This window comes from Arachis hypogaea, chromosome 4 (assembly GCF_003086295.3).
Source record: "Arachis hypogaea cultivar Tifrunner chromosome 4, arahy.Tifrunner.gnm2.J5K5, whole genome shotgun sequence".
Lineage (NCBI taxonomy): Eukaryota > Viridiplantae > Streptophyta > Magnoliopsida > Fabales > Fabaceae > Arachis > Arachis hypogaea.
This window is the reverse complement of record NC_092039.1, coordinates 98,638,830-98,653,635: the sequence shown is the minus strand read 5'-3', so window position 1 is coordinate 98,653,635 and position 14,806 is coordinate 98,638,830. Positions and strand designations below refer to the sequence as shown.

At 34.8% G+C, this 14,806-nt stretch overlaps 1 protein-coding gene and 1 long non-coding RNA gene across 4 annotated transcripts; one reads left to right on the top strand and one right to left on the bottom strand.

Moving 5' to 3' along the window:
• Nucleotides 1–281: 281 nt before the first annotated feature.
• Nucleotides 282–5,932, bottom strand: LOC112797030 (E3 ubiquitin-protein ligase APD2-like). The gene is made up of 10 exons (XM_025839772.3): nucleotides 5,501–5,932; nucleotides 4,449–4,555; nucleotides 4,240–4,362; nucleotides 3,745–3,838; nucleotides 3,007–3,081; nucleotides 2,855–2,934; nucleotides 2,188–2,337; nucleotides 1,695–1,767; nucleotides 1,261–1,609; nucleotides 282–705 (listed from the first exon to the last, which is right to left on the bottom strand). Exons 1-10 carry the CDS (start codon nucleotides 5,781–5,783, stop codon nucleotides 630–632), a joined length of 1,410 nt encoding a protein of 469 aa, XP_025695557.1. The 5' UTR covers nucleotides 5,784–5,932; the 3' UTR covers nucleotides 282–629.
• Nucleotides 5,933–6,334: 402 nt separating this feature from the next.
• LOC112797029 (uncharacterized) lies at nucleotides 6,335–7,834 on the top strand. Of its 3 annotated transcripts, none has more exons than XR_011880781.1 (3): nucleotides 6,581–7,161; nucleotides 7,278–7,521; nucleotides 7,609–7,834. It is a non-coding gene; the product is annotated as an uncharacterized lncRNA (long non-coding RNA). The 3 variants fall into 3 exon arrangements; XR_003199559.3 differs by having other exon boundaries at nucleotides 6,587–6,975; XR_011880779.1 differs by having other exon boundaries at nucleotides 6,335–7,521.
• Nucleotides 7,835–14,806: the final 6,972 nt, after the last annotated feature.

Genomic DNA, 14,806 nt, shown 5'->3' with positions numbered 1-14,806 from the left:
AATAGTTCAAACAAACTTTTAATAAACCGTTCTATTTAATATTAATAAAATTAAAATTAATATTAATTTATTAAATTTATAAATATCCTTTAGTTAATCCATCTTGTAAACATCTTTTAAAAAGAAATTGGATTTACGTGCATATGAAAAGTTTACTCGCCTAAATAGATACCAATATTTTTGCACACTGCATCTTATACGACTGTTATTTATTTATAATTTTTCACTTTTTTTTATCTTGAGATTCAGTAGGTGTTTAATCTAAATGTGCAAATACCAAATTTGAAATAAGAGTAAATCAATATAAAAGTGTTTGTGGATTCTCTTAATTGTGCTACTTCTTGTGGATTCGAAGAGTTACACTTTATACTCATCTAAGAGGCTAAGAAATATTTTCTAAAAAATTGTGTATGAATACTTCACCTTGAAGGATTTAGTGCATACGTTATTAGAGGATGCACCTTTTTAAAATGGTGAGTACTCAACAGTCAATACGCCTCTTACTAGTGCCAACCTTTACCTAGCTTGATCATTGTTAATGACCGCAAGGAAAGTAATGACTACATAACATATTATCTATATAGTTCTGGTAGGCATGGCTTACTCCGTTACACAAGACAGTGAACTGATCAAACAGTAAAAATCTTTCTCACTTTCTTCATGTTCCTACGACAAACAGGGCAAGTACCAGCAGCCTCGGCGATCCTGCATAGAAACATTGGAGTAACATGTATTAACACATGCAAAAGAAATAATAAGAATAATGTATCTCTGGAACTATATAATCTTCAGAGAAATTAAAGATTGTTAATGCATGGGCTTGCAAATAGAATCCGACCCATCTTTGATATTCATGTCAAAAACTATTTTTAATAACTGGAAACCACTTTTAACTAGCACATGCCCATGAAATGCCCTCTTTAAGAAAAAATACTTGTTCCATCTTTCTTCTAAGAGGGGAAGTCTTGGAAATATGAGAGGAGTATATATTTCAAGGTGATTGCCTAACTTACTAAAAGTGTTGCCCAACTTACTAAAAAATGTTAAAAATAAATATTTAATTTTAAAAGTATAAAAATAAATAATATTTAAATATTTAAAATTTATCAAAAAAATAAGTTAAGCAATGTGATACCATAAAAATAGAAGAGTTATGCTGACTAGGAGCATGGATCTTGAAAATGGCAGTGATCTAGAACTATTTTTTAACAAAATTGTCATCAACGATTGTTTTATGTTAGCAGTGATAACAATGGTTACCTAGTTCCACATTCAAAACAAGCTGCAGAGTGCCCACAAGGAAGAAAGAAACAATCCCTCGGAGCATCAAAGCAAATGGCACAGAGACGCCGAGTATTGTTACTAATTTCTCCATCACCTAGAGACTTCCCCTCCGCGGAACCTCCGGCCTGAGAGTCAAGATCTTCGTCATCTTGTGACAGTGAATCATATGATGAACCCCAGCTGGAAAGGTCATCATCTTTTCGAGAGCGCAAAGGGCCTCTATCAGGTGCCGTCCCATTGTTTATAACTCCTGCTCTTTCTTCACGGGCAAACTGGAGATTGTTCAAGAGGTTGAATGCCCAAAACATAAGCAAAGTCAATCCACCTGTGCGGAGACGTAACGGAAATTGCAATAAATTAAACTATTCATGACCAATAAGTGAGTATGAAGCGAAGAATATGAATTGTACCTATGCCTACAATATATGTGATCCATCTAGGTCCATAGGTCACTTTGACGTACCATTCATCATCTGATGCATTCTGAACCAAAGGAAAGAAAACATAAATAAGGGATATCTCCATATCCTCAACTAAGGGATATAAACAATGTTTATGCCACCAGGGTTCTGTGGATTTTATTTTGAGAATGTATGGTATATTTAAGATTCAAATTTCTGATATAAATCAGCATAACAAATTACTAAAAATTTACAAAAATATTATGCGCACACAAAAAATCAATTACCATCTATTTTTACATAAATAAATGTGTTATTTAACTCATTTTCAATGTATATTTTGTATTTTAACATATATTTTATATGAATGACTAATTTGGTGGCTAAATTTTTTTATACGAATAGTATTTTTGTATAGCAATAGCATAGTTGGAAATTTTATGTCCAATTTTAGATTTATATGGATGGCCATTGGAGAATCGTATATGAGAATAAATCTTGCCTTTTGTGGACCAGGAGTAGTCAAGATAGCTGCGTTTCCTTGTGGAAAGAAAATGCTCAAACTGCACGAACTTCTACTTGCCAAGGCATATTTGTAGTAAGCATTCTTTGTATTGTGCAAGTAGGCCCTAACTGTGAGGTTTAGTTCCACCTATTTGATAAGAAAAGAACTATTATCACTAATCTTTGAACTTGTTAACATGATAATATAGAAGAAGGGAAAGGAGAATGATGCTCATTTATTTATAATGTACTTAAAATCTGATCGTAACACCAATTTCAAATGCCACCTTTCCCACAACAAGAAGTCAAGAACACAGGTATAGGATTATCACTATTATTTCAATTGAATACATGGCCATTTGGGAAACAGTAACATTAAATTTACCATTTTCAGTTATATAATATGCCAGATCCATCAAAATGTGAGGTTCGATTCATATTTTAATCCCTGCTCAAGTTATGATACTTGAACAAGGGATACACTGAATAATCTCAATTCTAACTATTTTAAGGGATAAACTTTCACAGAACTCGTTCTCTGTAGATCTTGAAAATAACATGTCATGACCTTATTAGCTATTAAAACTGCTTCTTACAAATTACAATCTAGAGTTCAAATTAATCAAGCCAGCAGGAATAGCTAGGAGGGTGGATTACAAAAATACCTGCACCACCTCATCCAAATTTCCCAACGCTACATAATAGCTCGACGATCTGTGTATTTTCTGTGTAATCATACCAGCTCCTGTGAAAAAATAAATGAGCATCAAACATAGGTTTAATATGAGTATAAAATTTATCTTTACCTTTGTCATACCATGGATCATGTTCCATGAGAGAGTTGAATTACGGTATGTAGGGTATTCAATCCACTGAGCGAGGCTTTCAGCCCCTGCAAGTAAGGGTGACAAGTAACATGTTTATTAGAATGCTATAGTTTGTGAGTTAAGGTAATAACAATAGTAAATTAAATAGTATGGCGATGTCATCAGTACAACGGGCCTAATTCTAACTCAGACCACAAAGTGCATTGCATAGTTACTTTTAGAAATTGTGTCAATCTAAATGTAATGGTTATCATAGATATTTATGTCTCAATTTATATTCCAAGATCAACTGAAACTTCATGTCTCCACTTTTCTGCGCTGTCACCTTTCACTCTTGTTGAAACATTATCTTTACACATGTGTTATTGGACTTATGTGTGTATGAAATATTTTCATTTTCTTCCATGAATAAGCGATTTGTTTTTCACAAACTGTGTGGAATATACGAAAGTATGCAGTAAAGCCTTATTTAATTTTATAAGTATATAAACAGCTTCTACATATATGGATGTTAAGAGGCTGTCACAGACTCACAGCTTACACATTGGTACATAAGAATATTCCAAAAGCAAAGCAGCCGGGTTGTGAATTTGTAACTAAAAGGATTTGTTATAGGAAAACTGAAAGACGGATAAATAGCAATAATTGATGCATGAATGGTTCCATGAGACAGAAATTCTCAGAAAAATGAAAAAAGAAATCACAAAAATCTCTTCTAGAAAGCATACCATCTGCAATTATAAGGAGAACGGAGGAGCTCACAGGGCTCAAGTGATATGAAATATTCACTTCTGAACCAGTATTCAGATAATAAATCCATTCCTGGGAAGACAAACAAGGTATTAGTTTAGTTCAACTAAACAAGTTAGAATTATGTAACCCGGTGGTGTTAATTGCACATAGGTACTACTGAAAGTTATGATAATCAGGCGAGTCATGTGAACAACTCAGTTACCAAACATCAGGTACAAGTATGAGTACGCAGCACAATTTGTTATTCTTTGTGATAAAATTAGGAGTATTCTTTTAGAGAGATTTCGGTATTCACAACATAGTACATGGAATGGGGAATTTGGTACGCATTATGCTGGCAAATGAGAGGATCAAGGTAACTATAGGAACAACTAATTCAATAGGTAACAGTATTTTGAGAATATAAATTTGGTACTTCAGATTAGTATCATGTGATAGTAAAAGCGAAGGGATAAAGTACATATACTTGCCTGATGTGTGTCAGAGGGAATAGTTGCATGCAGAGTTTGTTCCCAAGTGGTAATAACATCAAGATCTGGATATTGGTAAGTACCATACACGACAGGACCTGGCTTTTCTTCTAAGTTTTCTACCTAATGCAAACAAACCCGAATTGCAAGACAAAAATCAGTAACAGCAAACAGAATGGACAAAAGAAATTGCAATAACAGAAACTGACCCTGAGATATTGCACGAACAGAGGGCTAGGTTGGAACACAATCGATGTTTCTGGACCAAGCAAGAGATTCATGGACCCATAAACCCCAAGTATTATAGTCACTGACACTAATATTGAAAAGTGATGTCAAAATTCCACTAAAAAAGATTTAGCTTGAATCACACATGACAAGTTTTGAGATAACTTTCTAAACAAGAATAGAATGATTCTTGGAGAAGGAGATGGTGAGTTGAAACTTGTATATTGAAATGAATTGAAAATGAGACTTAATCTTCTAATTCGCTGTTAGTGCCTTTTTATACTTAAAGCACATATCACCACCAGAATAACAGAATTCACACTAAACTAGAAACTGCATAACTGAATATAACTACCACCTAACAAACTTAGTAACTTCTACAACATTCTCATTCTTCTTCTTCAACTGTACCGTCCTTAACAACATATTCAAACAACCATCTCCTCTGTGCTCTTGAAATTGGAAATATGAGTTGAAGTTCCAGTACAATTCAAAGCAAAATTATTGAAATTGAGTCAATTAATTTACAATGTAAGTTAACCACACCTTAACTTGAACCAAATCGGAGTAATTTAGCTATTTTAGGCACGATTTTAATTTAAGAACCAAATTATGAACTTCATACATTTTCTTCATCAGACTGCTATTCTATTAATAATCCATCAATAGCTAAATGATTTAACTAATTTATATAATCACAACTTTCACCATCCTAATCAAAAGTTTAAGTCTAGTAAAGTGAGTAAAGGAATCAATTTAAGTTTGAGTAATTTAACGTACAATCCCAACTAAATAATTATAAAACTACATTCTCCGTCTCACATTACTTTCTAACGCAAAAACACCAAGGGTTCACAGATAAGTTTCTCCAATCACAATTGCAATTCAAAGCCCTGAATTCAAATATCAAAATTATGAACTGCAAATTAACCAGATATAGCAAAAACAAGTAGCACCAAACGAAATTGTTTAACGTAAATGACAATTAAACAAAATTAAGGACAAAATCACGAAGTGATATAGATTCTCATACCGAAAAACCAAAACGTGAATACAACAGCAAAGCATGACCATGCATCTTCCCTAACAGACGACGACTCGTCCCCGATTCCCCAGCCAATGACTCTGCCAGCATGGCCAACGATCGGTTCAATTTCAGGCGACCGGAATCGAGCCTGAGATCGGTCAGCGGCGTTCTGATCGTTGCGACGGCCTCGGGAAGTCGATGGTGAAGCTCCAGAAGATTCATTGTTACCCGCGGAAGTAGATGGAGGAGGAGTTAGAGTTGAATTTGAAGTGGAATGAAGTTCGGCCATTGCAGGAGAGAGAAGAAGAAGAAGAAGAAGAAGAAGAAGAAGAAGAAGAAGAAGAAGAAGAAGAAGGGAAGATGTGAGAGTATAGTGTGGTGTGAAGTGAAGGAGGGAATAGAGTCATAGGCGGTGCTAAGTGCTAACTAGTAACCAGTGGGTCATTCTTGTGTTTCTTGCTTCCTTTTGTTGGAATGGTAGTTGGCTTTCTCTTCACTCCGTGCGAGTGTGACCGTTATTCTCTTCGCATTGGAGGTTTCAGTTGTTTAACTTTCCATATGATGGTCCAGGGTTGCTTTCGTCATTTACTCACATATACCGATATACGTGGCTCTCTCCTTCACTTCTCCCTCGCTTTTTTCTCTTTCTTCTTTTTAAGAAATAAAATTAGGCATAGTTTTATTTAATTTGGTGTAATTGTGCATAATTTTTTTCAAAGAGTAGAATTAAGTTAAAAGTGAATATTTTTTACTAAATTTTTATAAGAAAGTTCATTCTACAAAAGTTCATTGCACATGATAATATTTTTTTTTTACTAAAATAAATAATATAACTTTTATTTTTTTTTACTAAAATTTTATTATTTATTGTAGTATTATTATGTGTTGAAATGAAAAATACGCATTGAAAATAATAAAATAATAATACATGTATTTATATATACATGTATAGCGACTAATTTTTTGTATATACGTAATATTTTTGTTGTTTAAATATGTATTTTATTTTTCATTTTCCAAAATCATGGATGTTGTTAAGAGTCACTAAGGCTACAAATGTTGAGCAACACTGAATTTAGCCAACCAATTGGACACGCTTCAAACTATATTATCAAAGAATAGAAAAAATTTGTTAGTAAAAACTAAATTAAAGAAAACCAGAGAAACTACTACACCATGCAATATAAAAGACAACCACGATGCAGAAATCAAAGTCCAGGGTGCAATTGATTAGAGGGTAATAGGGCATCGACCCTATAATCTTCCTTCCCTTTTCCTTTTTTTTTCTTTTTTTTTTCTTCATTCTTAGAAAAGACTATAATCTAAGAATCGTTCTTGTACTTTTGTTAGATGTATTCAAATTATTATCAAGAAAATGTCTTTTAATAGATGCGGGGCAAGAAAATATGATCAAGATGAAGACTATAAGAACAGATCTAAAATAATTAGATCTGTTCTTAAGGCTGGATGGAAGTTTGTAGGTATGTGGAAGAGATTGTGGTATAGAATCAGAATGAGCAATCTCCACATTTAGTTTCACATTAGCTATGTCAATAATAGATATTTTTATGTTGATATTGTGTTGGCTATAATTTTCAGATTAGCTTTACCATGCTGGATCCATTATACCCGTTCCCACCAATTAAAAAAACGAACGATTTGAACACGTAGAAACTAAAGATTTTACTCGTTAATCTTTATTTCATTAATTTTAGTTTCTCTTTTTTAATCATAAATCATAAATAATTTCCTCTTGTAATCTTCCTTCTTCAACATTGAGAAGATGAAACGAACAGCCGCAGCTTGTCAACGTTCATAGCATAGGCAGCGGCACCACGTCAGCGGCTTGTCGCCGGCAAAATACATCGGCGATGAACATGGCGGAGCTGGCAACGAAGCTTGTGACAATGACGTCATTCCTTTGACCTCCCTTGATAGAAGGGTTCGTCTAAAGAACCGAGAAGATGCTAAAAGGGAAGAATTGAAGAAGGTGAAGCAGGGTTGACATTTCTGACAGAAGAAATTTGGTATGAATTTTTTTATTAAAAGAGGAAATAAAAGATTAATTAATGGAAATAAAAAATGATGTCTGCAATCTTTTTCCATGTATCCAGGTTTTAATGGGACACTTTGGCTTAACAAATGTGTAGAGGATAATAGTGTAAGAGTGTAACCACGTAAAACAGATTCTATTAAAATCTGTAAGTTGTTAACAGTAGCTTGTTACTCAAGCTAAGTGATTCTTTAGTCTTGTATCTAATTTCCTTAGCATCTGAGTTCTATATATATAAGCCTTGTATCATTTATCTCTAATAATCAATGAGAATACTATTCAGTTTACATCTTCTCTCCAAAATCCTCTTTCAATTCTCTTCTCTTCGCACATTCTGCAATACTAATGTGACTGCATAATTTTATTACTCTCACAAACTCTACAAAATAATCTTCATCTCTCAATGCTGTAGAAAAACAATATTTGTATTAACTATATAATTTGTTTTGTATAATACTTATTTAAAAAAATTATCATGTAAACAAATGCAAATTTTAATTATAAAATCTTATCTTTTTAAATAAAGAAATTGTACAAATTAAACAATATATATATATATATATATATATATATATATATATAAAATAAAGCACGCATTTCAGATTTATGTTGCTTTATATTATAATTACTTTACAGAATTTTGTTTTGCTATTCTACACACTTCTTTTTTCATATAGCAACTAAACCCTTTGTGTAATCCAGTTAGTAATACAAATACACTTTCATTCATTCAATTGTTATCTCTTCTCTCCTGTCTTCAACTTGCAGTTCTCATTTCTTTCCTAGCCTTCCTTTCCGATACCTTTCAAATTGGTCATATATTAGCCTAAGTAGTTTAGAACCAGGAGCTTTACAAAGATTAGGCCATTTTTAGAAATCTCATTAATTCTGCAGACTTAGTTCGATGGGTTGCTGCTGAATTTGTCAACTCGACTTATTCGAGGCATGGATCCCGCTACCTGTGATTCAACCTGACTTGTGCAACAAGCAAAACTTTGTCATCTTACTGTGTCAGATGTTATCCATAGATCACCATCTACTATAACGTGGGATAATCTCCTTAAAAACCAGAAAATATCACCCACTACTACAAGTGTAGAGATGTGTTAGCTAAGTCATCACTTCCTCTTTAAATACCCCTTTCAACTTTAGGTATTTCTCAATCCCAATTCACTTACATCTTTCTAAAATTCTTGCTAACTTAAGCATCAAAGTCCCGTACCTCCCACCATCATTCACATGAGGACTTCGGACGATTTCTCCCTTCCAATGAAAAATCAAAAACTTCAGCCCAAAAGAGTCCAAACCTCACGTCTAGGCCTGCATCTCTTTGGTTTCATGTATTCACTTGGAACATTGGCGTCATAGCTAGGAACTTGGAAATTGACCCTCAATCAAGGCGGACATACATCCTAAAGATAGGCGTACTACATCTAACTCTGGATCACAAAGTGGGGATCACCACAATGATAATCGAGTACTTTTCATACCTCAACAACCTGAAAGAGGTAAAGGAGGGCAGAAAATAAACTCCCAAATCCATATCCAGAAGGATTACAAAGAAACGTAGCAGAGATTATAGGTCTTGTCTATGGTCACCAAGGATGACTTAAGCAATTAAAAATTGAGTTGGAAAAATAGAGAAATTTTAAGCGACAATTGCAGAGAAAATTACAACCACAAAAAGTTAGAAAACAAATGAAGAAGCTAAAGGTCAAATTTAGAAATAAAGGAAATTAGGAAGAAAAAGACATGACTTCCTCAGGAAGCGATCACTTCTCGGAGGAAATTATTCGTACTAAGGTCCCCAAAAATTGTAAAAGCCCAACATGGACCTTTAAGATAGGTCGACTAATCTCCGATACCACCTTAGCAACTTTAAGAGTCGTATGTACTTAGTAGATATGTCTGATGCAATTCGATACAAGACATTCCCAACTACATTAACCAAAGCATTTATAAAATGGTTCAACAATCTACCTCTGATGTCGATAACATGCTTTGATGACTTGACCAAAAATTTTCTTATCCATTTCTCCATTCAAAAACACAACACCAAGCATGTTTTGAGACAACTCGGGGTAAGACAAAAATCAGGAGAGTCCCTCATGGTCTATATTGACAGGTTCAATAAAGCTATCCTAGAAATTTAAAACCTACCAATAGAAGTGGCCATAATAGGCTAGTAAATGATCTCAAAGACAGACCCTTCTCACAGTCAATCTTAAAAAGATACCCAAGATCTCTCCATAAAGTCCAAGAAAAAACAAAAAAATACATTAATATGGAAGAACCAACACATCTCAGAAAGTCTCACCAGAACAAAGAGGTCAGACCAAGTAGTAGAAAAGAGGAATAGAGAAAGAATAAAGACTATACTAGTCGGACAAAGAAGTATCAATCCTACATTCCTTTAAGAGTGTCCCTAGTCAAAGTTTACAGGGATATTTGTCAAGTAAAAAATTTACCACCTTCAAGACTTATCCGAAGCAAGAAAGCAGACAACAGGTCAGAATATTACGAAGAATACCATCGCATCTACGGTCACCACACTAATGATTGTTACGACCCAAAAAATGTTATTGAAAAGCTCGCACAAGAAAGTAAATTTGATAAATATCTAGAAGCTGACAGGGCAAACAAAAATAAACAAGACATCCAGGGAAGATCACAAAAAAAAAAAGAAAGAGAGAGGTCACAGGAGTCCAGAAGAACCTTAGAGCGTCATATCCACATGATCGCATGGTGGTTCGTAGGAGGAGGTATATCAAAAAAATTTTCAAATAGGTATTCAATAAACTTGGTTTGGACGTAAAAGATATGAGGACATACCTGGACAGTCTATTTAGGCTAGACAAAATAGCCATCCATCCTCTTGGATTTATCAGTTTGTATACAAATATAACCTTTGGAAAGATTTCAAGAAACAGCACCATAAAAATTGACCACATACATAGTGGTCGATATCCCTTTGGCTTACAATATACTCATTGAAAGGAGCACATTAAATCGGTTGGAAGCAGTGGTTTCTACACCACATTTGTGCATGAAATTCCCAACAAAAGAAGGCATCACAATTGTTCATGAAGACCAAGCCCTCGGTAGACGATGCTACAAAGCAAGCTTAAATCTCAAAGGGATAAAAGCAAGTGAATTCATTTCCATGCTAAAAGTTGGGAGCCCAAGAGAATGAGAAACACACTGGCCTATCCAGAAAGAAAACTAGGAGAAGTACAAATAGGAAAGAACATCGAGCAAACCACAATTGTAGGAGCAGAATTACGTTAGGAACTCAAGCAGGAGTTGATTTAACTTCTACAAATGAACTTTGATTTATTTGTTTGAAAAGCATCCCACATGCTTGGTATTTCACCCAAGTCAATATCGCACAGGCTCTTCATATATATTGGTTCAACACCAATCCAACAAAGGAGAAGAAAGCTCAGCATGGAGAGAGCCTGGGTAGTGGAGGAACAAGTAAAGACACTCTTAGAAGCTTGATTTATTAGAGAAGTAGAATATTCACTTTGGTTGGCCAATGTAGTCTTGATCAAAAAACAAAATAGAAAATAGAGGATGTGTGTTGACTACAATGACTTAATTAAAGCATGCCCCAAATATCCATATTCTCTTTCCAACATCGCAGCGTCAGGATATAGATTCCTATTATTCATGGATTCTTATTCAAAATACAACTAAATACCGATGCATGCCTTAATAAGGAAATGACTTCATTTATCACTCCAAAAACAAACTACTACTACGTAATAATGTTATTTACATTAAAAAATATAGAGGCTATTTATCAAAAGCTAATGAACAAGGCTTTGCATGAACATCTCAAGTTCCTATTGGAAGTGTACATGGATGACATGCTTGTCAAGAGAAAGGAGAAAACAACCCTGGTATTTGGTATGCGAAATTGTGATTCACACTTTTCACAACTCCGCATAGCTGACCAGCAAGTGTATTGGGTCGTCCAAGTAATACCTTACGTGAGTAAGGGTCGATCCCATGGAGATTGTCGGCTTGAAGCAAGCTATGGTCATCTTGTAAATCTCAGTCAGGCGGATTCAAATGTTTAGAGGTTTGATAGTAAAAAGATCAATAAAAAATAAAATAAAATAAAGTCACTTATGTAGTTCCTTGGTGAGAATTTCAGATAAGCGTTTGGAGATGTTTGCTGCCTCTGAACCTCTGCTTTCCTACTTTTCTCATCCAATCATGCGTACTCCCTTCCATGGCAAGCTGTATGTTAGTAGATCATCGTTGTCAATGGCTACCATCCGTCTTTTCAGTGAAAACATGTCCTCTATGATTTTCCGCATGGCTAATCAGCTGTCAGTTCTCGATCGTGTCAAAATAGAATACATTTATTCTTTTGCACACTGTCACTGTGCCTAACAGTCACGAGTTTGAAGCTCGTCATAGTCATCCCATCCTAGATCCTACTCGAAATACCACAGACAAAGTTTAGACTTTTCGGATCTTAAGAATGCTGCTAATTGGTTCTAGCTTATACCACGAAGGTTCTAACGTCACGGATTCGAATGCTCTATTGTCAGGAGAGGTGATTCAGATCCGTGGGTCAGAGACCAAAGAGAATATACTCCAGCTGTCGTCCAATGACTATGTTGAACATCATGTAGACCGATTTGTGGTTGTCAGGCACGCGGATCTTGGCTAAGCGAGTAACGAAGATTGAGTGATTGTCACGGGTCACCCCTTCATTCTGACTTAACTGAATTAAGTACAAGAGTATATCTTGGAGGGAAAGTAGGCGTGAATTGAATAGAAAAACAATAATACTTGTATTAATACTCGAGGAACAGCAGAGCTCCTCACCTTAATCTATGAGGTGTAGAAACTTCACTGTTGAAAATACATAAGAACAAAGGGTCTAGGCATGGCCGAATGGCCAGCCTCCAAAAACGGTTCGAAGAACTCCCAAAAGGTCAAAAGAATTCAAAACAGGGGAAGAAGACCTGATCAAAGGATTGAAAAGTGGTCCAAAGATATGAATACAACAGTAAAAAGTGCTATTTATACTAAACTAGTAAACTAGGTTTACAGAAAATAAGTAGATAGTGCAGAAATCCAATTCCGGGGCCCACTTGGTGTGTGTTTGGGCTAAGCTTTGAAGCTTTCACGTGCATAGGCCATCCTTGGAGTTAAACACCAGCTTGGATTCCAGTTTGGGCGTTTAACTCCAGCTTTGGTGCCAGTTCCGGCGTTTTACGCCAGAAAAGGATCTCTAGTGGGCGTTTGGATGCCGGTTTGGGCCATCAAATCTTGAGGAAAGTATGGTCTATTATACATTTCTGAAAAGCCCAAGATGTCTACTTTTCAACGCAATTGAGATCGCGCCAATTGGGATTCTGTAGCTCCAGAAAATCCACTTCGAGTGCAGGGACGTCAGAATCCAACAGCATCTGCAGTCCTTTCTCAGCTGCTGAATCAGATTTTTGCTCAGGTCCCTCAATTTCAGCCAAAAAATACCTGAAATCATAGAAAAAAACACAAACTCATAGTAAAGTCCAGAAATGTGATTTTTGCATAAAAACTAATAATAATATACTAAAAAGTAACTAAAACATACTATAAACTACCTAAAAACAATGCCAAAAAGCGTATAAATTATCCGCTCATCAGTATTCGACCTGCAGAAAGTATTTCATACGATCAGAAAGCATAACATGAGTCTTAACTCAGTGAAATTTGCATTTGCAATAAAAGCAGGAAAGTTCTTAGGATTCATGCTCACTCAAAGAGAAATAGAGGCAAATCTGGACAAATATTTAGCCATTTTAAACATCTTAAGTCCAACTTGCCTCAAAGAAGTACAACAATTGAATGGGAGGTCGGCGACTCTCTCTCTCTCTCTCTCTCTCTCTCTCTCTCTCTCTCTCTCTCTCTCTCTCTCTCTCTCTCTCTCTCTCTCTCTCTCTCTCTCTCAATCTCTTGCAAAATCAACCATCGGGTCGTTACTCCTATTTTCCTTGTTAAAAAAGAATACTAACTTTGTTTGGATCGAAGAGTGTGAAAGGGAATTTCAAGAATTCATAGCATATCTAACTCAACCTTCAATCTTATCAAACCCAAAGTCAGGGATTAGCTGGTAATTGATCTAGTTGTAGTCGCCAAAACTGTAGCAATAATCCTTGTCTGAGAGGAAGAAACAGAGCAACAACCTATATACTTCACAATGAAAGTAAAGTACTACAAAGAGTTGAACTCAATTATTAGAAGATTGAAAATATATTTTTGCTCTTGTATTGGCATCTAGAATATTATGACCATACTTTTAAGGCTACACGATTAGGGGATTGATTGATTTGAGTGTTTTTTTTTTATTTTCATAAAAATAAGACATGAAAATATGATTGATTAAACATTTTAAAAATATTTTTAACGAAAATATTTTCAAAAAAAAGAACAAAGTTAAAAACATTATTTTTATATTTTTAGTATTTTTAGTTTTAACTTTGAAAATGTTTTGAACACACAAATGTATCATGATTTAGCTACTCAGTACAATATAGCCTACATCCAGTCTCCATCACAATAATGATAGAATTTCACTATCTTTTCAACAGATTACAATCATCAATTCTCCATAGGATTCTACCCAATCTTATCTAGGACAAGTCGAATTTCTAACCTAAACTAGACTTGACTAGAAACTTACCCTAGCTTTTTAACAACAAGTGCTACCCCAACTTGTAAGAAAATCTCCTCAGAATCATGACACAAAACAGAAATACATACAAAAAAAATTCTAAAATAATTTAGGCTTTTTTTCCAAGTCTAACTCTCTGCCCTTTACCACTTAATGGCTTTTACTTACAAACCTCACCAATTTGCCTTTTACCATTAAAACACAGAAAGATTAAATTGAAAAAAAGAAATACTCAATGAAAAACATGAAGAAGAATAATAAACAGCTCAGTGAGATATGGGAACCCAAACATTTGTGCTCTTCACTCCTTACTCTAATCCTTGACCGTCCACCCCTTTGATAGAGGAGTGAAGTTTTCTAGGCTTGAAACTTGCTTCATCACTTGTTGGTCTTCTTCTTCCAATATCAAATGCAACAGCGACTTTCTCAGAGGAGAGAGATGGTAGAAGTAGTGACATGTAACCATACCTTCAATATTCTCTTTCAACCTTTTTCTTATTGTTTCTTGAATCTGTGCCGTTCATTCTTTCTTTGGATCTAAATTTTGTTTTTGAACGTTGATTTACAGCAGAGCACCTTC

Excerpts from the sequence above, each read along its gene's own strand:
- LOC112797030 (XM_025839772.3), bottom strand. The coding sequence starts at position 5,783 with ATGGCCGAACTTCATTCCACTTCAAATTCAACTCTAACTCCTCCTCCA. Across the intron at positions 3,082-3,744 it reads TCTCCTTATAATTGCAGATG|GGGCTGAAAGCCTCGCTCAG; the intron begins GTATGCTTTCTA and ends CCTTACTTGCAG. Across the intron at positions 2,338-2,854 it reads ATTTGGATGAGGTGGTGCAG|GTGGAACTAAACCTCACAGT; the intron begins GTATTTTTGTAA and ends CTTATCAAATAG.